We start from the raw sequence: 22,476 nt of genomic DNA, 5'->3' as shown, positions 1-22,476 counted from the left end.
ACAAGAACAAACCTTGGTTACCACTTATGGGTTTTTGTGAGAAGCTTCATACTTAATGCCAAGCCAAACTATAGTTTCACTCTGGCAGTATGGCAACAGCAGGGCTGAGGGAAGAGTGAAATAGCCATGATTTTCTCCTGGGTATTTGCAAGCTTGCTTGTTCTCACTAAGCCATAGTTTGAAGTAGTGTTTTGTGGAAACCAGACCACTGTCAAATCTACAAGGAACATTGAAAAACTGAATGGCTGCTGTTTGATTGTCTGTTGGCACCTGAGAAATGTTAGAATAATATATAAAGCGAGCTGGTTCTCACATCACATTAGCTGAACTATACTTTTTGAAAACAATGATTTAAGGTGAACAAGCAGTTTGCTCACACTTGATGGCTCAGGTGAGGGTGAGCAGATGTAAAAAAAGGGAAAGGCAGTTTTAGTGAAGACTGGGTTTCCTTTATTGCATATATCAACATGACTGATTTATTGCATTTGCCACCATGGAACATTATGGCAAGGACTTGAGTCAATATTTCATGGTGCCATTTGTTGTGCAATTCTCGGGGCACGAGGAGAGGGCAAATTGGTTTGGTTTGGATTTGTATGATTCAAGAATGAAAAATAAGCATATATGATCCCAATTGCTTCCTTTTCTGTTCTTGCTGCTGGGCCAGAGAACAAACAAAATAGGGGCTGGTTTCATGTTATTTGTGAACCAGTGACTGTGGTTTGTTTCCTAAGACAAACCATAGCAGGGAAATCAAGGACAAACTTTAAGAACATAAGGAGAGCCCTGCCAATGGTAATCTAGTCCAGCGGCCGGCCTATGGGAAACTTGTAAGAAGGACCTGAGAGCAAAAGCGCTCTCTCAACTTCTGATTCCCAGCAACTGCTATCCAGAAACATTCTCGCTTCAGACAGTGGAGGTTGGAAGCAGTGTGGCTCTGCATACCAGTTGCAGTGGATCACCTTGGCTTCTCAGCTGTGGGTTTGTTTGAGAGTTGTAATGAAAAGCCAGCCTCTGGTGTGCTTCCTTCAGGGCACGGCAGGAGTGGGGAGGGAGCAATTTGAGAGCTTTAGAGAAGTGTGCACCAACACTGCTCGTTCAAATCGAATCGTGTTTTAAAATAGGCTAGTTTAATGTGAAGTGAACCAGGCCAGTTAAGGATAATGTGTCCCAGACTGAATTATATAGCGTATCATTAGTGCATATTTTATAACCACCCCAATTTGTTAGTTCTTTGAAATTAATGGGGATGTTGGCATTTCCTCCATGGAAATGATTAATATACCCAATGTACCTAGTCCCATAGCTTTTTTTAGACCAAGTGCTTAAGATGTGGGTTTTCCTTATGTCTTCCGTCTCTGGTTGGTTGCTGATGGAGCAATAGCCAGCAATGTTCCTGTGCATGCAATGGCCCCGACGCCATCTTTGGTTGGCTGTACAGTACAGTTTTTGCATAGGACTGAAATGAACAGAGAATGAGTTTTGTGGTCTCCAGTCTTCCTTTCTCTACTTATATCGCAAGACCAGCAGAGAGAGTTTCCATCAGTGAAACCTTTGACACATGTTTTCAATAACAATTCCTACTAGATGGAGGTGGGACTGTCAAGAAACAGGAGATTACACTGTCTCGTTTGCCAGAGAAACAAATAGTGCCTTGGTAGCTACGGTGGCTTATGCCAATTTTCTTGGAACCTAGAGATCAGTGGACTGATAGGAGGAAGGTGAATAAGGCCCTTGTCATGAAGCCCACCCCTTGCTAGCAGCTGTCTCTCAGGTGCATTGCAATAGTGTGCCCATTCAGTCAGAAGGAAATCCTGTTATGTTCCATGCATGAACTTTGCATATGATGTCTAGGATTGCAGTCTAGATAGACCCCTTAAAACTTTCAACCCAAAATGTGCAGTGCTTACCAGTCCTGAAGGTTGGGCTACGAGGGGCTCTCTGGACCTTTTATTGTTGCATGCCTCTGGCCATGATACACTGCTCGAAGGTTGTTTGCGACTTGGTGAGTCGCAGGATGAGCAGGTCTTAACAGTAAATACTAAACCGGGGGCTTTGTTGTGACTCTGGATTAACATTTGTTGCTTGGTTGTTCCAAGGCATTTCTGTAGAGCAGTTGGCTATAGCTGATGGAAGAATATATGTTTTGAATCAAGAGGCAGATGCTGTTTAGGAAGACAGAATGTCCTTAGACGAACAGATTCACACATACAAGGGAAAGCTGACTCAAGCCTTAACTACTCACACAGCCGTTTTAAATACTTGCATTGAAAATCCATAGTTAAATTTGGCAAATAATTTAGAAAGGATTGTGATGTTACATACGTGTGTGTGTGTGTGTGTGTGTGTGTGTGTGTGTGTGTGTGTATAACTGTTCTATACAAATATTATAGACTGATGACAAATGTTGCTAGGTTCACTTAAAGTTGTCCAGCTATGACTAAATATGCCATGTGAGTTAGTTAGTTAGTTTCTGTCTCTCATGTTATGAGGCACAACCTGTTTATTCTGTCTAACAGATAGAAATCTGCTCCGTGGATATGCAGTTTGAAAAGTGCTTTTTACCACATTTTGGATAATTCTCCGAAATGACTGCAGAAAGCAGAAAGGCAGGAGAAAGCTGCAATCATGGTTCAAAAGAATGTATATCTGATTTAAATAATGAGCATATATATCAATGGATAAAATAGTTATTTTGAACATCCAGATAATGAGATTGAGCATGAGATAGTTAAACTACTACCCTCAGAGTGAATATATTAGCTCAGTCTTGGAGAAGGCATATTAGGCATATCTGGGATTGATTACTAGATACATAAGGGTACCTTTTGAAATTTCATCCCAGAACAATGCTAATAGGGCTGTGTGCAATTACTTTTTGAAAAAACAGAAGCGTGTTATTTTTTTAAGAAATTGAAAACTCTTTTAATTTTATTTATTTTTTTGCCCTTTAAAGCTGACCGTACTTGTCAACCTGGTTATACAAAATGTCAGAGCACAAACATATGCATTCCTCGAACATATCTTTGTGATGGGGATAATGACTGTGGAGACATGAGTGATGAGAGCCCAACTCACTGCGGTAAGCTAATGGCTCCCCCCAATTACCCTCCTCCATTTCCTTTGACTCTGGCTTGATTTCTGGTAAAAAGCCAAACATTCTTGTAGCTTCTCTTCTTTGTTTTTGCTTTTTAGGATTGCCTTGCAAAAGACACAGTTGACGTGGGGGGGGGGAGGGAGGGTGGAGATGGCTATACACCATAACTTCTAGAATTTTAATAAAAGACAGAAGCTCCTTAAATAAGAGAATCATGGACACTATTGGAATACTGTATGTAGAAGTGGCGAAACTCACTAGAAGAATAAGGAATCAAGATGATAGAGTCTTTAACTTAAGAATGGAAATTGTTTATTGATTTTTTTAAAAAAATTGTAAACAAATGCAATCATTAGCAGGATTAACGTAAAGATGTGCAGTGAGATAAAATCAGTTTTTTAATATATATGGGATCATTAATAAGCTTAAATTAGGAGATTCAGTGAAGATACTATACATTTAAGCAACCGCAGAAAGGGAAGTCAGTCGGAATGGGATATTGAAATTTGATGTGAAACAATATCTTTTTTATTTGATGTAAAATGATAAATAATTAAAAAAAAGAGAGAGAGAGAATCATGGACAAAAAAGGCATACAACTCCGCACAATTGGGAATCAAAAGGAAAAGGATAAGACAAAACATAGAAGTTGTGTTTTTTCTTTACCCTTGCAGTTTCACTGACTTGCAGCAGCAGCGAGTTCCGCTGCTCCTCTGGGCGTTGCATTCCTGCTCATTGGTACTGTGATCAAGCAGTAGACTGCGCTGACGGCTCAGATGAGCCTACCTCTTGTGGTAAGTGAGAAGTTAAAAACAGAGCCGTTTGCAAAGGTGTGCCCTGAGTAGAGAAGGAGATGAATTAATTGATTGGCCAATCTTACTGTCAGGTGTTGGCAAGTCAAATCCAAAGAACGAGACAGTGCTGCTCTGCACTCCCACTCTGCACCCCTCTCCTTCAGCTTAAGAGGCAGTGGGAAGATGGAGAGGGACATCGTCTACCCCTCCAGCCCTGTCAGCCACTAGAGGCAACTCCCTATTAACATGGGGGTTGCGTTCTGAGGCACTATGCATTTAAGTGAAATCATGTATATTGGGAACACCGTTGAAAAGGTCTGCAAACACCCTCTGAACCACCTGGAAGCCCTTGAAAAACCCTTAAAAACCCCACCAGCACTTGCCAGATGCCCTCTAAACCTCCTTGCTCAAATGCCAACTCTCCACAGGCCTCAAAGGTCAGTGCAAAGGCTCTTGGGATTGCACTCGCATAGGCTCGTGATATTGCTGGGTGCTGTTTTTGTGCCATTTTTTTGCACATTTGGGGGGGGGCGTTTTTGCCCCTTCAAGCGCCACTTCCAGATTTGTGGTGATGCATGTGCACACAGGCACTCGTGACTTGAATGTGCATAAATGGGGAGTTGCCTGTACTGGATACAAAACTTAGATCTGCCTCTTTGCACAACCGAGCTGGTGTGTTCACATTCCAACATAGGAGTGCCACAAATTCCTTTTGCCTGCGCCACCTAATGCGTCTGTTGGCTACAGGTTAGCTAGCACTGGCCAAGAGAAAACAATCACTTATACCTTTTGAGGTTTTAGTTTTGCCATAGTTAGTGTTCCGTCTGAATGTGGCCGTCACATGGAACATGACTTTCAATGTGCTAGTAGGACTAATCCAAACAGAGCAACACTGTTCTTCTTCTTCCAGTTTTCCCTGTGCGGAGCTGTTCAAGTGAACAGTTCAGATGTGACGATGGCAGGTGCATCCCAGCATCGTGGATCTGCGATGGTGATAATGACTGCGGTGACATGAGCGACGAGGACCAAAGACACAATTGTGGTAAGTACCTATCGGACATAAAGCTTTACAGTTGCGACATTATAATGTTGCTTCTTTGCCCCCTAGACATCTTTCTTGGCAAACGCAGGGCTGCAGAAGACTTCAGGGGGGTCAAAGAGGTGTTGAGGGCCAGGGACAAGAGACTTGTGTAAATGACTAATAGGGCAAGTTTAAACCAGCTGCTGAAATATTGTGCTTTTCTTCCCCCCCAGCAAACCGCAGCTGCTCAGCCACTGAGTTCACGTGTGTGAACAATGCGCCCCCGCTAAGAAGGTGCATCCCTAGAGCGTGGGTCTGTGATGGTGATGCTGACTGCAGCGATGCTTACGACGAGCACCAGAACTGCACAAGGAGATCATGCATGGGCAATGAATTCGCTTGCAGCAATGGGCTATGCATCCGTAACGCTTACAGGTTTGTTTATGATGGGTTGGGCAGTTTCAGCAAAGAAAGTACAGCTAATAGTAAAGGACCTCAGCCTGAACGTAAAAGTCCCATTTTAGCCTAGAGCTCACCGTCTAACCAAATACAGGTCACTTAACTCTCAGCCCCAGTGCCCTGTCATTAAGCTTGCATCTAGTGAAAAATGATGTCTACCTACTAGGTGCCAGGTGAAAACGTTCCTCTTCAACCAAACCTTTGGCTGTTAAACAGTCTTAAGGCAGAGCTTTCCAAACGGTGTGTCATGACACATTAGTGTGTCGGCCGCAGTGTGTAGGTGTGTCGCACGAATGCTCCCCGTGCTCCTGGGGCTGGAAAGAGTTAGTTTAATCTTTGGTTTACTAGTAAAACTGAATTACTATGTCACGAAATGATGCAAAACTGAATTACTGTGTCGTGGATTGTGTCCAAAAAGTGTGTCACCAGCTTGAAAAGCTTGAAAAACTCTGGTCTAAGGCCTTTTAAATGTGTGTGCATGTCTGTGTGAGAGATGTGTTGTTGTTGTTGTGGTGGTGGTGGTGTTGTAAACTGCTCTGTAATCTTTGGGTGAAGGGAGGTATATAATTTAATAATAATATTAATAAACTTTTTCTCTTTCTAAAAACCTATGCTGGAATGCTGGAAAAAGTCTGTGATGCTTGACCACTATTGTTTGATGCTATAACATTGAACCTAGAGCAGTGGAAGGTGGATTTCTATGGTCACAAGTGAGACAGGGGAAAATATGTCTATGGAGGAGTTTCTCTGCCTATTTGCTTACTGTGCTGAAATGCCCTGTCCAGCCCAACCAGAATACTCCTCCAGAATTTGCCTGATCAGAAGTCGCATATACTGCAGTTTTGTGTGATATTATTGCCATCCTGTTCAGCATCTATTATGATCAACAAAACATTTGTGAAGCTTTCCCTGAAATCTTTTTGTATGCAATCGTTTTGAAGCAGAGCTTCTTCAATGGAATAGTTTCTTGAGTCTGTTTGAATAAGGAGCAATCCTTCTGCCAGAATTTTCAGATCAGGCCATTTCACCATACCAGAGCAGTGTGCAAAAGACCTCTCAAAATTCTCTACCTTATTTGCTGGCAGAGAGAATATTGTGGACATACTATTATACTGAATTTCTCCAGGGAAAGCAGATATTCTTCAATAGTTTCTCAAGGGTTGGGGGGGGGGGTCACCACTAGCAGTGGCACGGCTTCTTTCCTCCCCTCCAATTTTTAACATTCAAACTTGTTGGGAGCCTGGGCACCGTTTTGTTTCCTCCACAATGCCCAGACTTAGGGTTAGTTTGAGGCATTATGGGTGGGGTTGGGATAGGGAATGGTAACTGCTACAGAGAAATGGTAGATAATATTCAGAGAAAGATATGCAAGGAGGTATTTTTCTAGAGGAGTGTAAGCAAAGAGCAATCTGATACATTGCAGCTCAGCGCTTGCAACAGATAGACTTCTCCAGTGGTGGAAGAAATGAGAGCTTCAGCTGTTGTATTGTATACTAGCATTTCCCCCCCTGGTTCGTATTAACCAGAACTTACCTTTCTGCCTGGCTGGCAGTTTCCATCTGTTTTGTAACGTTCCAAACCTGGATTTCTTTTCCAGGTGTGACCGACGTAATGACTGTGGCGACAGCAGCGACGAGAGGGCTTGCATCTATCAGACCTGTGCACAATATCAGTTTACCTGTCAAAATGGCCGTTGCATCTCCAAAGCCTATATCTGCGACGGGGACAACGACTGTGGTGATGAATCAGATGAACTGGAGCACCTCTGCGCTACACCAGAGGCAACCTGTTCTCCCCATCATTTTAAGTGTGACAATGGGAACTGCCTTGAATTGGTCAAAGTCTGTAACCGAGTGGATGACTGCTCTGATAACAGCGATGAGAAAGGATGTGGTATGTATAGAACCTTTTTGACGTAGCCGGTTTTTATATAGTGTTCACATTCAGCTTGAGAAATTGTGTGGTTTATCTTACCATTTTGTTAACACCCACTGCATATAATAACCCAATGTTCTTAGAAGAGCAAATTCATGCAGTAGATTCATCTTACCACATGGCCAGGAGTGATTGGTTAGGTGATCTAGCAGAGGCAACTCCTAGTGAAGGAGGATTGGGAAGCAGTTTGCTTATAGTTCCCTAAAGACAAAGGTGACAGAATCTACATTTTACTGGTCCACCAGGACTGATGAGGATAAGAAACCATTGCGTTCTGTGAAACCAACTATGACCATTCTGTGCAGCCCGGATGTTTGCTGCCGTGTTGTAGTTGATTCAACAGTTGATGCAATCCGTCACTATATAATTGTGGCACACGCAAGGTGAACATTTCCAGTGAAATCCAATGCTGCCATTGAGCTTGTGAAACAGCAGAGGGAACTCCTAGCGAAAGAGGGCTGGCAAGCAGTTTTCTCTTATTCCCCCTACACCACCTTCCATGCAGTTCTGAAAGGTCACCTAACCATCTGGACCAGATTAGTGGTATTAGTGGCGTGGGGGGCTGCAGCAGGAAGGAGAAATGGGAAGGAATATCTCTCCTTGTCTTGCATTACTGGGCTTCTCAGCTTATCAAAACCCATTCCAAGAGCAGAATGGCAGCTCTTTAAATGTACAAGCAAAGACCAGTGCAGAAATGCCACCGCTGCATTATTTCCGGATGAAAGTTGAATGATCTATTCTGTTCTGTTTTCTGGCTATAGGTATAAACGAATGCAATGACACTTCAATCAGCGGCTGCGACCACGACTGCACAGACACCCAGACCAGTTTCTATTGCTCATGTCGTCCTGGATATAGGCTCATGTCCAATAAAAGGTCTTGTGATGACATTGATGAGTGCAGCGAGACACCATCCGTGTGTAGCCAGATTTGTGAGAATACCATTGGATCCTATATCTGCAAGTGCGCGCCAGGCTACATCCGGGAGCCGGATGGGAAAAGCTGCCGGCAAAATAGCGACATCTCGCCATACCTCATCTTCAGCAACCGCTACTATCTGAGAAATCTCACGACGGATGGCCAGTCTTACTCCCTCATTTTGCAAGGACTCCAAAACGTGGTGGCGCTGGACTTCGACAGGGTGGAGAAAAGGCTGTACTGGATTGATGTGGGCAGGAAGGTCATTGAAAGAATGTTTTTCAATGGGACAAGCAAGGAAGTAATCATTAATGATGGCGTGCCCAGTGGGGAAGGCATTGCTGTTGACTGGGTTGGCAGGTAAATCTCAGTACGTTGCAATAGTCATTGCCAAGGTGGGGGGGGGGGGAACACTGATTGTTTTAATATGGACTAATCTTTCAACCCACCTTTTCCAAAATTTGCCAGGCTTTCTTCTAAATGTGAGTTAGAAGGACCATTGTGGTGTAGTGGTTAGAGTGTTGTACCTGTGAGACCAGGGTTCAAATTCCTGCTCAGCCATGAAACTCAACCGATGGCCTTGGGCTAGTCATATTCTCCCAGCTTAACTTGACTCACAGGGTTGTTGTGAGGATGAAATGGAGAAAAGGAGGGGATATAAATGCACTCAATCAACAGAGAAGGTGGGCTATAAGGGCAATCAATCAATCAATCAATCAATCAATGAAAGCCATGCATATCTCACTTGTGCCTGCTATTCACAGTCCTTTGCATGCAATCCTCAACGACAGCTCTATAGTCAGCATTACAGTGGTACTTCGGGTTACAAACACCTGGGGTTTCAAACTCCGCTAACCCGGAAGTAGTACCTCGGGTTGAGAACTTTGCCCCAGGATGAGAACGGAAATTGCGTGCCGGCAGCAGGAGGCCCCATTAGTGAAAGCACGCCTTAGGTTAAGAACGGTTTCGGGTTAAGAACAGACCTCCGGAACGAATTAAGTTCGTAACCCGAGGTACCACTGTATTGCAATTACAGATGGAGGACTACATCAGTAGCAGTGTGCGTGGTGGGGCTTAGGTTAAGTCTATTGTATTGGCTTTTCCCAAGATCCCTTGGGAAAGCAAAGTGGGTTGCCAAGCAGTGTCTCTCTTTCTGTCGTTTGGGTGGGGAGGGACTTATCTGAGGGATGGGGAAGAGAAGTGACCAGAGACTGGGTGATGGCTGTCCAATAACCCAATATGTCCATAGGCTAAGGTTACCAGACGTCCCCGTTTCCCGGAGACAGTCCCCATATTTACGAATCCGTCCCCTGACAAAATCCATCTGTTTAGTAGGAAATTGAAAAGTGTCCCCGCATTCATTGAAAAAAATCTGGTAACCTTACCATAGGCCTAAAAAGGTCAGCAACCCTTAAGGAAAAATGACAGTTGATTTAAAATAAATAAAACGAGGAGGACTCTGTAACAGGCGCCATGTAAAATATTTCAGAAAACTCTACTGGGTAGATGCCTCCAAGGACTGCCTCTATGTGTCAGAGCTTGATGGTCGGTTCCGGAAAAAACTAGCTGATCGGTGTTTGGACCCCAACAACACCTTCTGTTTTCAGCACCCTAGAGCTATTGTTGTTCACCCCAAATATGGGTAAGCTATTTCCATGATTATTTCTTTTTAGTACAATTGTTTTATGGTATCCTGACTGTGGAAAACCATTAGGATAAAGGCTAATAAGGGCATTTTTAAAATCTATGATGAGACGCACAGATTCTGAATGCATTTAACGTACTTGCTTGGAGATCATCCTTATCTACCTCTTTCAGAGGTAAGGCTGAAAGCATTATCTACTACTCGCGCTATTGCTCATTTCTTCTGATTTAGCAGTGCTGCAATTAAAGAGGCAAAGTTTAGAACTGAAAGAACGAAGCTGATATTCACCAGAACCTGAATATTACAGAAATACATTGTGGGGAAGTATATATACCGTATATATATGAGAAAGCCACCAAGTCTACAGATTTGGGGAGGGGAGGAAGAGGAAGTCCTGTTGTAGAAGTCTGTTCCACTCACACAAGGGCACCATTGGATTTCACCCAATTTTACTTATAACTAATGAAATAAAAGTATACATTAGCTGATGGGTTCCCTGCCTCCTCCCACACGTTGTTCCTTTCCAACCACCAGATTTTTATGTTGGTGCATGTGCTATTGCATTACAAATGAAGACTAGATTAATTTATGTTGTGTCTGTTTAACCAGGCAGGTCTATTGGACAGATTGGGGAGAACGAGCATATATTGGACGCTTGGGAATGGATGGCAAGAACAAGACCGTGATTATCTCTACCAAGTTAGAGTGGCCTAATGGACTCACCATAGATTACACCAATGACAAGCTCTACTGGGCGGATGCCCACCTAAACTACATTGAGTACGTACATAGAGAAGAATAAAGCAACTGGGTAACTCTTCATACCAAATTTTGGGGGTTGCCAAATTAGCCTGCTTCAGCTTTATTAAAAGGACACAACCATGATTACCCATTTAGACTATATGTTAGTTCAGTTGCATCGCTGTAACGATTTATGGGTGTTTGCCACTAACATCAAAATGTTTTGGAGAGATATACTTCTGTTTATGCTTTATAACAAGTATGAAAATTATGAGCAAACCGTTTTGCTTCTCTCAGAATGTCTTCATCAGTTTCTCTTCTGCGTTGCAGAAAATCTGTAGTCTGTCACCAAAGTAGTCTGTCGGCAGATTTGGTAGTTTAGCATTCTGCATTATGCCATCAACAAGAAAGGTCTGTGAATAACAGGGAACAGATTTAAAGCTATTTAAAACATATCAAAGTATAGAGCGCAAACAGCAGGAAGGAATTTGGGACGTTTGAAATTCAGCAGAAAATATAAATGCATATCAGACGTGAGGAAACTTTCACAGCCTGAGTGCTGCCTTCCTTTTGGGACTACTTTCCAATGGTCACATGTCAGCAGAGGGTGGGGCAAGAAGCAGCAAATATTAATCCTACCTTTGTTCTGCTGGCTAGTTTCTACACACACTCCCCCCCCTCCATCCTCCATCCAGGCGAGCAAGAAACATTAGCCATAGCTGCCAAGTTATCCCTTTTTTAAAGGGATTTTCCCTTATGCTGAATAGGCTTCCTCGCGAGAAAAGGGAAAACTTGGCAGCTATGACATTAGCTGAGTTCAGAGGCATCAGACTAAAACACTCACAGCTGGTACATAGAACAGACAGTGAGGGGTGTGGCCTGGGAGAGTTTTGAGGGCCAGATAAATAGGGCAGGGGGGCCACACCAATCCTGTGGTTCCCTAGCCCTGCTGTACATAGCATATCGCTCAGTCTATAGTTTTAATTAATAATATTTTATTTTTGGGGGGAAAATTTGTACCCTGCCCATCTGGCTGGGTTTCCCCAGCCACTGTAGTGTTCCAAACTAAAAACAGAATAAACCTTCAAACATTAAAAACTTCCCTAAACAGGGCTGCTTTCAGATGTCTTCTGAAAGTCAGATAGTTGTTTATTTAATTATATGAATATGCTGTTTACATTCTTAATGGTGAAGAAGCCTATGGAAAGCACTCTTTGAAATCCCAAAGGCTGGGAACAGATAATATGGAAGTGTTCTTCTTTCCATCAGCAGCTATGGGAATACTAAAATAATAATAATAATAATAATAATAATAATAATAATAATAATAATAATTTATTATTTATATCCCACCTCTGGGCGGCTTCCAACAGAAGTTTTAAAATACAATAATTTATTAAACATGAGACTTGTGGTTTTAGGGATTGTGACTGTTATGTCCCCTATGCCAGTCTATGGGTAGGTAAACCCCGTCTTTTTGGGGCCTCTGTACCCAGGGGCATGCCTTGGAACCCTTGGAAAGACAGAGAGGAAGTTTCATTTCCCAGTCTCGTTTTTCTGAGGGCTCCAAGCATACGTTCCAGCCACTTGTTTACTAGCCAAATGGCTCGATGGGAGTGGACAAGAATGGAGATCAGAGTAGCTCCCAGATCAGGCCCAGAGGAGCTAAAGTCTCAAAGGCCTGCCTTCTTCCCCTCCTTCCTGACCTCTCTAGAATCCCAAGTGAGGAAGTCAAAATACTACAATTGCAGATCTGACTGGAGGCCAAGAGGTTGGAGGTTGGGTTCCACCAGTGATTCTTACGCTCAATACTTCACTCAGCAACCCAATATTTTTTCATGCCCCTGATTTTTAAAGATGTCTTTAGTCACATAGACAGTGAAAGGTAAGCAACATAGAAAGTTGGAGGTAACAGGTCATTCTTTCTCTATAAGGTAGTGAGAGGTAACTTGGGAATACAGGAAGGTGCCTTTTACCAAGTCCCTCTAGCTCAAAATTGTCTACATTGACTGGCAGTGGCTCTCCAGGGTTTCCGCAGGGAGTCTTCGCAAGCTCCACCAGCAGAGACCAAGGAATGAACCTTGGGACCATCTGCATGCAGAGCAGATGTTCTCCCACTTCCGAACTTGAACCTTCATCTTACTAACATCTTCTGGAAAGAATGCTTAGGGAGGCGTTGTTTTACAACACAGGAGGTGGAACTGAGTGGAGGTAATCAGTTGTGTGAACAGAATGTCTGGGATTCCATTTGGGGATCCTTGGAAGAACATAGTTGGTTACGTTTCTTTTTCACTCTGAAGCAATAGAGAAAAAGTTCAGCATCACCCTGCTTATTTCCTGCAGGTACTCCGATTTAGATGGCCAACACCGTCACGCAGTGTACGATGGGACATTATCTCACCCATTCGCAATTACCATTTTTGAGGACACCATCTACTGGACTGACTGGAACACGAGGACAGTTGAAAAGGCAAATAAGTACAATGGGTCAGGCAGGGCGGTCCTGGTAAACACCACTCACAGACCTTTTGATATCCATGTCTATCACCCATACAGGCAGCCGCTTGGTAAGCAATCCATTCTACTGATGTGGGTGTTTTGTTTCTTATTCAAAGTTTAATCCTCTGAATTCTGCATGTAACTCAGACAGAAGTAAGGTGTGAGACAACACAGGCATTTTTCAGGGGTCTGGTTCTTATTAAATGTTTCGCCCTCTCTTGGATGTAAATATTATGACTGCATTTGGATGTAATGCAAAACCATGGTTTAGCGGCTCAGAAATAGGCTTAACTTCCTTCTGAGCTTGTGCATGCCACTTCCCTCTCCTGTTCCCACTCAGATGAGAGGAGGAATTCAGAAGCTTTTAGTTAATCACAATTTGCTGTTTCTTATATATTGGGACCCAGTGGCAACTGGTACTCATTGGGACCAGTATGGGAAAAGTCAGGGAGCCCAAGAGTAGGTGGAGACAGAGTCAATGATAGGTAGAACCAAATAATTTTTGTTTCGTCCCCGTCATCCCCCCTGTTGAGTTTTACAAGGGCAACACTGAAACCAAGGAGGAGGGAGCTGACAAGTAGTGACACCCGCAATTGGATGGATTGTAAGAAAGAAGGGAAGTGGGGGGGCAGGCTGAAGTTGGTGGGGTAGTGCCCCATCTGTCCTAATGAACCAGACTCCACTGCTGGGACCTGTGGTTAACATTAACTGTGGTTAGTTTAAACAAGCCAGCATCATAAACCATAGTTTGAAGTTGCCTTGTTTTGAAACTGATCATCTATAGTCACAATTCCCAGTTTGGACCAAACAGCCAACCATGATTAATTAAAAGTTAAAAATGCTTCTTACTCACATGGAAAGGAGAGAGGGGAAAGGGATCATGCAAGTTCTAAACTATGATTTAGTGTTTTCCCTGAATATAGCCAATGTCGTCATCTGGAATCCTTGCCTGCCCATGCACTGTTGCACTTATTCTAAAAGGGTAATTGAATTAATTAAACTTGGAAGTTTCTTGTCTGTTTTGATCCCAGCAGCCCTGTAACAGGGACTAGAAAAAAATCTGCTGGCAGGTTGGTTGTTGTGTTTCTACTGACGCCAGTCCCTTGCACCTAACTTACTATACATTGTTATACTTGGCTCAATTTCTTGCTTGACCCTGGATTTGAATCAGCAGTGCTTTCTCTTGATAGCATGTTTTAAACTAAACTCCTTCATTGGGCTGAGCCTTGGTTTGCTCAGACTCAAGCCCATACTTGTTCTCAAGCTCTTCAGAGCCCATGGGGATCTCGCCTTCCTTATAATGAAATATTGGGCACAATCCATAGTCCAACCCCAGATAACATAGCCAGGGTACATCTGTCCAATACATGTTGCAGGATTACCTCTTGGTACATTGAATTTGTTGCAAATATGAATCGATAGGAAACAATCCCAGTATTGTTCATGGTTGCAAGTTTACATGTGCAACTGACCCAGGTCCTGGTCTATAAACCTGGGCTGTCAGGTCACATCACACCAAAGATATTAAAGCATTCTTTGTGATTTAAGTGGCAATAGTTTCATTTGTGGGTTGTTCTTTGCCAGGGAATAATTATATTTTCTTCCTCCCGCCCCCCGTCTTCTTTTGCTAGTAAGTAATCCTTGCGGGACCAACAATGGTGGTTGTTCTCATCTGTGCCTAATAAAAAGTGGTGGTTACGGTTATTCCTGTGAGTGTCCAGATAACTTCATGGCATTACAGTTTGGAAACAGAGCTTACTGCCTCCCGATGTGTTCCAGCACTCAGTTCCTTTGTGTAGACAGTGAAAGGTATGCATATAAATCACACACCATTGTTTTACTTGCTTATTTATAGCAAAATAAAAAAATTCCTTCAGTAGCACCTTAAAGACCAACTAAGTTTTTATTTTTGTATGAGCTTTTGTGTGCATGCACACTTCTTCAGTGTATCTGAAGAAGTGTGCATGCACACGAAAGCTCATACCAAAATAAAAACTTAGTTGGTCTTTAAGGTGCTACTGAAGGAATTTTTTTATTTTGCTTCGACTCAGACCAACACGGCTACCTACCTGTTGCTTACTTATGTCGCACATGAATATTTCCTACATATACATGTCCTACCTCCAAGGACTCAAATATGGCATTGTTCCTCGCTCTCATTTTATCTTCATCATTTGGCTGGGAATGGGAGGTGCAGTGAAACTCCCAGTTCAGGAATCTGATTCCACCCCATCACAATTTAGGCAGCAGTGGCTGTATATTAATTAGGACACAACAACAGGTGAGCGAAGCCCAGAGCCTTAAAAGAGATGAAGATTGCCTCGCCCCTGGTCATCAGACCAATTGAGCAGAGAAGAGGGTAACAACCCCCTCAGCTGATTGGTACAGAGAGAGTGTGGAGTGGCCACACCCATCATTGGCATGTGCCCCATCCTCCCTAGGACTGGCCAAGACTGGACGTGGCTTCCAGCCCAAGACAGCTTAGCTATTCCTGCTATGAGGAAAGAGAGGCTGAGAGGGAAGAGTGACTGGACCAAGGTCACCAGCAGAGCTTCAGGGCTTAGTGGGGATTTATATCTGGGTGTCCAATCACTATGCTGCACTAGCTCTCTCAGGTCTTGGTGGCACTTGGAAGCATAGAATTGGTGAAAAGAGGTAACAGACAATGATACAGGTAGGTAGCCGTGTTCATCTGGTGTAGTCAAAACTACATGCACACGAAAGCTCATACCAATGAGAAACTTAGTTGGTCTCTAAGGTGCTACTGGAAGGAATTTTTTTTAAAATTTTGTTTAGACAATGATACATCACTTCTACTTCTCCAGGTTTGTGCCCCATTGCTGCACTTGGCCTTAATACTTCCTTCCTTTTGTCGCTCCTTTGTCACACCATGGCACTGCCATGTTTAGGGAGGTTTTTAATGTTTGATGTTTTATCGTGTTTTTAATATTCTGTTGGGAGCCACCCAGAGTGGCTGGGGAAACCCAGCCAGATGGGCGGGGTATAAATAAATAAATATTGTTATCATCATCATCATGCAGCTCACAGCCTGCCATGCTTCTGACAGCCTCCCTCTATCTCTTGTAGTCGTGGCTGTGGCTGGAGAGAGAAAAATGAGGGTGGAGTGGCACAGTTGCTTTTGGGGCACTATACAGTGGTACCTTGGTGCTTGAACTTAATCCGGTCTGGGAGTCTGTTCGACGCCCGAAACCGTTCGAAAACCAAGGCATGGCTTCCGATTGGCTGCAGGAGCTTCCTGCACTCAAGCAGAAGCCACGTCGGACGTTCAGCTTCTGAAAAACATTTGCAAACCGAAACACTTACTTCTGGGTTTGTGGCGTTCGGGAGCTGATTTTTTTCAGCAACTAAGCCGTTTGGGAACCAAGGTACCACTGTGTAAGCAGCTGAGTAGTCCAATTCCTTAATCATTAATGGTGCCCTCAAACCCTGCATCCCCAAGGAACACATTCCTGATCAAAAGACTCTGTACATATAGCTCTTTGAAGGGTGGCCCTATTCACTGAGCATTGCAGCCTTAGCAGTACTTAGGAGAAAAGTACCTGGAAGAAAGATACATGACACTGATAAATTTAATACCTCTGAAATCACCCACAATCTAAATATACATGCCCAAACTTGCTGATTGGCTCAAATGCAGTATTTTCTAGGACAGGCTCAGTTATGTGGAAGGGGCAACCAAATGCATGCATGAAGCCTTGGGACACGAACACACACTGATTCTTCACGATGGGAATCATCCCATAGGCTCTTGTGTTTGCAATCCTAAGCGTTCTTGCCAGGAAGCGAGTCCCTTTGAGCTGAAGTGAGACTTTCTTCCAAATAAACATGACTATAGAATATGTCAAAGGCATTGCCTCCTTGAAACAAACATTACGGCGTGTCTCTGTTTTTGTAGGTGTATTCCCATATGGTGGAAATGTGATGGTCAGAGAGATTGCCGGGATGGCTCCGATGAACCCCCCACGTGTCCACACAGGTACTGCCAAGTCGGGCAGTTCCAGTGCAATGATGGCAACTGTACGAGCTCCCATTACTTGTGCAATGCCCTGGCAGACTGCCCTGATGGATCAGATGAAGATCATGTGCTTTGTGGTATGTTGCAAGTGCTAAGTCTTTAAATCAGGAGTCAGCAAACTTTTTCAGCAGGGGGCCAGTCCACTGTCCCTCAGACCTTGTGGGGGGCTGGGCTATATATTTTTTGGGGGGGGATGAACAAATTCCTGTGCCCCACAAATAACCCAGAGATGCTTTTTAAATAAAAGCACACATTCTCCTCATGTAAAAACACCAGGCAGGCCCACAAATAACCCAGAGATACATTTTAAATAAAAGGACACATTCTACTCATGTAAAAACACGCTGATTTACGGACCGTCTGCAGGCCAGATTTGGAAGGCGATTGGGCCGGATCTGGCCCCCAGGCCTTAGTTTGCCTACCCATGCTCTAAATTAACCTGTTGTTCTGTACAAGCAATAACAGGGGTCTAGACATTACTTGTTCCATGAAGAGGAAACTAGTGTGGTTAAATAGCCTAATTACAAGGCTCTCCCGCTAACAAAAATTTTGTTGTCTTGCTGTGTAGTTTATAGGGGTAGGTGATATATTGATATATCGTCCAAAAATGGTTTGAAGTCCATATTGTGATATCAGTTTCATAATTTTTGATCTTTCAATATATTGTGAATCATGATGTATGTTAGGGCTAATTTGATCAGTAGAATATGCGAAACTGCAATCAGTTTCACAGAAATCAGTTTCACAGACACAGAATCTGCGCTCTGGTCTTCAGTACATTACTGTTGAACTCTTGAACCCGGTGACATTGAATAGTACCCTGTAAGATTGTATATATCTCTTCAAAATTGATTTGAGATTGTATATATATTCTTTAAGCTCACATTATTTTGAGTTATAATACGTGTTGCATTGAGATATGCAGTGCACAATATAGTCTTATTTCGTATACAGAGTCGTGCTTGATGAGGTATATTAGGGCTATGCAAAAATCACAATGTGGGAAAAACCATTAAGCCAGCCAATACCTCTGCGTAGCTCCACCCTTATTTCAGATATCATTACATATCAGCCTATCGTGATGTTTAGCTGGTGATATATCAGAATGTTGAAAACCAGATATCATCCAGACTTAGTAGTTTACCCAACATATATTATCTCCATGTCAGTCTTTTCTTTGTATATATAGCACTCCCATTTAGCTAAACAGCAGCACTGCTCAAAATAGGGTGTGTTTGTTTTTATCCCTGCAGCAGTTTGGATAAGTGAGACTATACTGCAATTTCATTTCATTTTAAAGTAATCTACTAATACCGCAATTACGTTTGCCTTCTAGCCAATCACCAGTGTGAGTCTCATCAGTGGCAATGCACCAACAAGCGATGCATCCCAGAAGCCTGGCAGTGCGACCGAGAGGATGACTGTGGTGATAACTCGGATGAAGATGCTTCTCATTGTGCCAGCAGGACCTGCCCTCCGGGCCAATTTAAATGTAACAATGGCCGCTGCATCCCCCAGTCCTGGAAATGCGACGTGGACGATGACTGTGGGGATAACTCGGACGAGCCGATTCATGAATGCAGTAAGTGGAGCAAAGCTTGTGTTGATTGGCTGATGGATTGCTCTTATAGCTCGTCCTTCCTCCTTATTGGAAACCAGGGTGGCTAACAAGAAGACAAGTGGCAAATTGTCAGTTGTTTGCAGAAGAAGACGAAGAAGAAGTTTATTATTTGTACCCTGTCCATCTGACTGGGTTGCCCCAGCCGCGCTGGGTGGCTTCCAACAAATATAAAAGCATAATAAAACATCAAACATTAAAAATTTCCCTATCCAGGACTGCCTTTAGTTGTCTTCTAAAACACAGTCCATAAGGGCGCCACTCTCGATGCACCGTTCATACAGGCTACCGCGCATGCATGGCAGCCCATACGGCCACCGTGCAAGCAGCCGCCCGTATGGCCGCCATGCAAGTCGCAGCCCGTATGGACGCTGTGCGGAACGACAGCCCATACGGAGTGCGCATGTGCAGCATTCCATACAGAGTGCACATGCGCGGGATGGTGCACATGCACGGTCAGTACAACCTGCGGCACCCCGGGTGCTGGAGAGGGTTCCTCCGCCACTGATAACCAGGGCTGCCGTATACATTTTCTGCCTCACGCACCAAAACATGTTTATAATGTTAACTTTTTCTGTGGTGGTTGAGGGGTTTTAGGAATAAAAGTCCTTTATACATTTAAATATTAATAAATCTGGGGTAGGCCATGGTGTCTGTACATTGTCTATCCCATATAACACATTCTCTGAGAAGTATTTGGCAGCAGTGTGCAGCAGCTGTCATAAAAAGGCAAAGTATTCAAATGTTGCCTCTTCCTTTTATTTCAGTGGGCCCTGCCTATCGTTGTGATAACCACACAGAATTCAGCTGCAGAACAAATTACCGTTGCATCCCGTTCTGGGCTGTATGCAATGGTCATAATGATTGCAGAGACAACAGTGATGAACAAGGCTGCGGTACGTTTATGGGCTGCAAAATATACCTGTAAAATCATCATGTACTTCAGACGCCGTTCAAGATGTGAAGCAATGACTATGACCTTGGCCAGAATTCATGCACTTGCGTTTGTTTATACTTGCTTCACAAATTAGGCCGCAAATGAAGGTGCAATGAAAACCCTGTTAGCAGCATGTCACTCTAATTGATGCTTGTCATTTGATGTAACCTTGGAGGTCACTTACTATAATTACAGTCTTGGCTATACCTGATGAGAATGTCTTGAGTTATCTGAAGCAGTTTTTTGGTCACTGGGTCACACTGTCCAGGCAATTAGTGTTCTCTATATTTGTGAATGGGAAGTGTTTTCTGCATTATTACCTTTGCTGTCTTTTCCTTGAACTTCATTAGGGGCATGATGGCTGCACCTAGAGGTGAAAGGATGGCCAGATAATTTTAAACTAAATAAAGTTTCCCTTTTAGTTAAATCAAACCATTATACCACCTCTCATTGCATCTGTTTTGGATGCTTCAAAGGCATCAGAAGAAGGAAAAACTGTGATCATAGCAATGCGGTAAACCCTTCCCTGTTAAATAGGTGTATATCAGGCATCCCCAAACTTCGGCCCTCCAGATGTTTTGGGCTACAATTTCCATCTTCCCCGACCACTGGTCCTGTTAGCTAGGGATCATGGGAGTTGTAGGCCAAAACATCTGGAGGGCCGCAGTTTGGGGATGCCTGGTGTATATTCTGATTCATAGCTGATGAGGCTCAGATATGTTTTCATGCTCGGCTTGCAACAGATCATAATGCTTTGTCTGGGAGACAAATTTGCTCCCCACTCACCCCATGCTTGTTGGCTGTTGCCTTCACCTGTAGTCCAAGCCGCCTGGATTTGCTGTTGCCATAATTATTTCTTCTCCTTCAGTGGTATATATTTTGCTTTTAGCAATCTTTAATGTAGTGTTTGTGGATGAATGCTGCAGGTAGCTAGACACTGACTGTATTTGCATGTCACATTGTCACACTAAAGCATGGCTTGGTGAGATATGCAAGAACTGGAAGGACAAGCCTCAGACTAATGTGCTTCTTTTCCCTATCTCCTTTCCCTGCACTGCCAGGAGGAGGATTCAGGCAGTGTTTACTTTTCGTGTTCCTCAGTTTGTTATGTGGTCCAGAGATTGTGGTTTGTCTATAATTGTGGTCAGTTTAAACAAGCCAGCCTCGTAATCCAAGGTTTGAGGATGGCTTGTTTTTAAACTGAAGGTAAATAAATACTGCTAAAGTTAAGCCTTCTTGCTTCACCGGGGCAGGGGGGCAGAGGCTGAAACTCATGGCAACACCTTCCTCCTCTTGTGCATTTTAACAAACCATGGTTTAGTGTGACAAGAAAATGCAGCCAAAAACTGAGTTGTGCTTAGCAATTGTTTCCAAAATCTAGGTGGTGCTCTTTACAGCTTCTCCAGCATTTCTTTTTTTAAAAATCATTTATTATGATAAGATGTGGTGATTGAGAGGTTTGATCAGCTGAGTATACCGAAGGTTTGCTCAGCCTGAAGCATGATTTTGTAATTTTGGGAAGTCAAACTCTTCCACTTTGTGATAGTTACGTATATCACGCATTGCAGTGAAAAGCACTCTGTTTACCTTTTGCAAAAGCTAGATAGAGAGAGAATACTTTTATGGGACACTTTTTCTCCTCTTCCACAAAGTATATATTTTAAGAAGCCACTCTGAAAACCTACCTAAATTGCTTGACATTTCATTGTACCATGCCTGCTGTACCTGTTTTCATATTTGAGAATAGCATGTTAGCCTGTTGGGTTTATTGACAAATATAAACTGTGTATGTGTCTTGCAGAGGAGATTACTTGCAATCCTTTGGGAGATTTCCGCTGTGATAACCATCGCTGTATCCCACTGCGGTGGAAGTGTGATGGAGATAATGACTGTGGAGATGAATCTGATGAACAAAACTGCAGTAAGATATTTCCTTTCTTTCCGACTATAGCTTTGCAGCCAAAGGCTGCCTGTTTGAATGGTGCATTTTGCATTAAGTTCGACCTGAGGTACATGTTAAATATTTTAAAATCTTCATGCTTGTACAGTTTTCTCAGGATCAAGGTATGAAGTTAAGTATCACTATTGGATATTACTTCATTGCGGGAATATAGGATTCACCCGTAACATTTAATGGATACCTTTAGGTGTGCATGTGTGTGAAGTTTCACTGCTTACCTATCAGTTGTTGTTGTTGTTGTTGTTGTTGTTGTTGTTGTTGTTGTTGTTGTTGTTGTTTTAAAAAAATCCATAATACAAAATCACTCATTACAGAAATAAAACAAATGCTCCTTTAACTTAGGGTAGAGATAGATATATAGTGGTTATTTCCGCCCAGTGTTCCCCAAACTTGTGTCTCCAGCTGTTCTTGGACTACAACTCCCATAATCCCTAACTAGCAAGACCAGTGGTCAAGGATGATGGGAATTGTAGGGGAGGGGGACAACAGCTGGAGACCCAAATTTGGGGAACACTGTTTCAGCATATTGCTAAAGATAGCCATCTCTGTGTCAAATAATCCCCTTTGCAAAATCCATTTCACCTAAGCAGCAAATAATAAATTCATAGGGCAGTCCTCAACACACTAAAGATAATTAGATGCAGTGCCAAGGAGATGACATTTCCAACACTGAAACCGTTACTTTATACTCTTACATACCTATTCTCTTAACTAGAATTCGGCAAGGATAGCTTATTTCTTAGGCTGCAATCAAACCCGCTGGGAGTGGGTAAATGGGTGCAGGGTTGAGTTGCTTGTGAAACATCTCAGCATAAA

General features: G+C 43.1%; 1 protein-coding gene across 2 annotated transcripts in view; it reads left to right on the top strand.

The window, feature by feature from the left end:
* Positions 1-22,476, top strand: part of LRP2 (LDL receptor related protein 2) — a 139,146-nt gene that overhangs the window by 91,053 nt on the left and 25,617 nt on the right. For both annotated transcript variants that reach the window (XM_060280370.1, XM_035133370.2), the window contains exons 45-58: positions 2,957-3,082; positions 3,772-3,891; positions 4,802-4,933; positions 5,146-5,347; positions 6,969-7,264; positions 8,068-8,584; positions 9,714-9,866; positions 10,479-10,649; positions 12,954-13,177; positions 14,741-14,918; positions 17,026-17,222; positions 18,482-18,727; positions 19,531-19,659; positions 21,502-21,621. In XM_060280370.1, the coding sequence (XP_060136353.1) occupies positions 2,957-3,082; positions 3,772-3,891; positions 4,802-4,933; positions 5,146-5,347; positions 6,969-7,264; positions 8,068-8,584; positions 9,714-9,866; positions 10,479-10,649; positions 12,954-13,177; positions 14,741-14,918; positions 17,026-17,222; positions 18,482-18,727; positions 19,531-19,659; positions 21,502-21,621 (2,811 nt within the window). The remainder of the gene's footprint in view (positions 1-2,956; positions 3,083-3,771; positions 3,892-4,801; positions 4,934-5,145; positions 5,348-6,968; positions 7,265-8,067; positions 8,585-9,713; positions 9,867-10,478; positions 10,650-12,953; positions 13,178-14,740; positions 14,919-17,025; positions 17,223-18,481; positions 18,728-19,530; positions 19,660-21,501; positions 21,622-22,476) is intronic.

This window comes from Zootoca vivipara, chromosome 1 (genome assembly GCF_963506605.1).
Source record: "Zootoca vivipara chromosome 1, rZooViv1.1, whole genome shotgun sequence".
In the NCBI taxonomy this organism is placed as follows: Eukaryota; Metazoa; Chordata; class Lepidosauria; order Squamata; family Lacertidae; genus Zootoca; species Zootoca vivipara.
The sequence above is the reverse complement of the archived record's forward strand: the minus strand, read 5'-3'. Positions and strand labels throughout refer to the sequence as shown.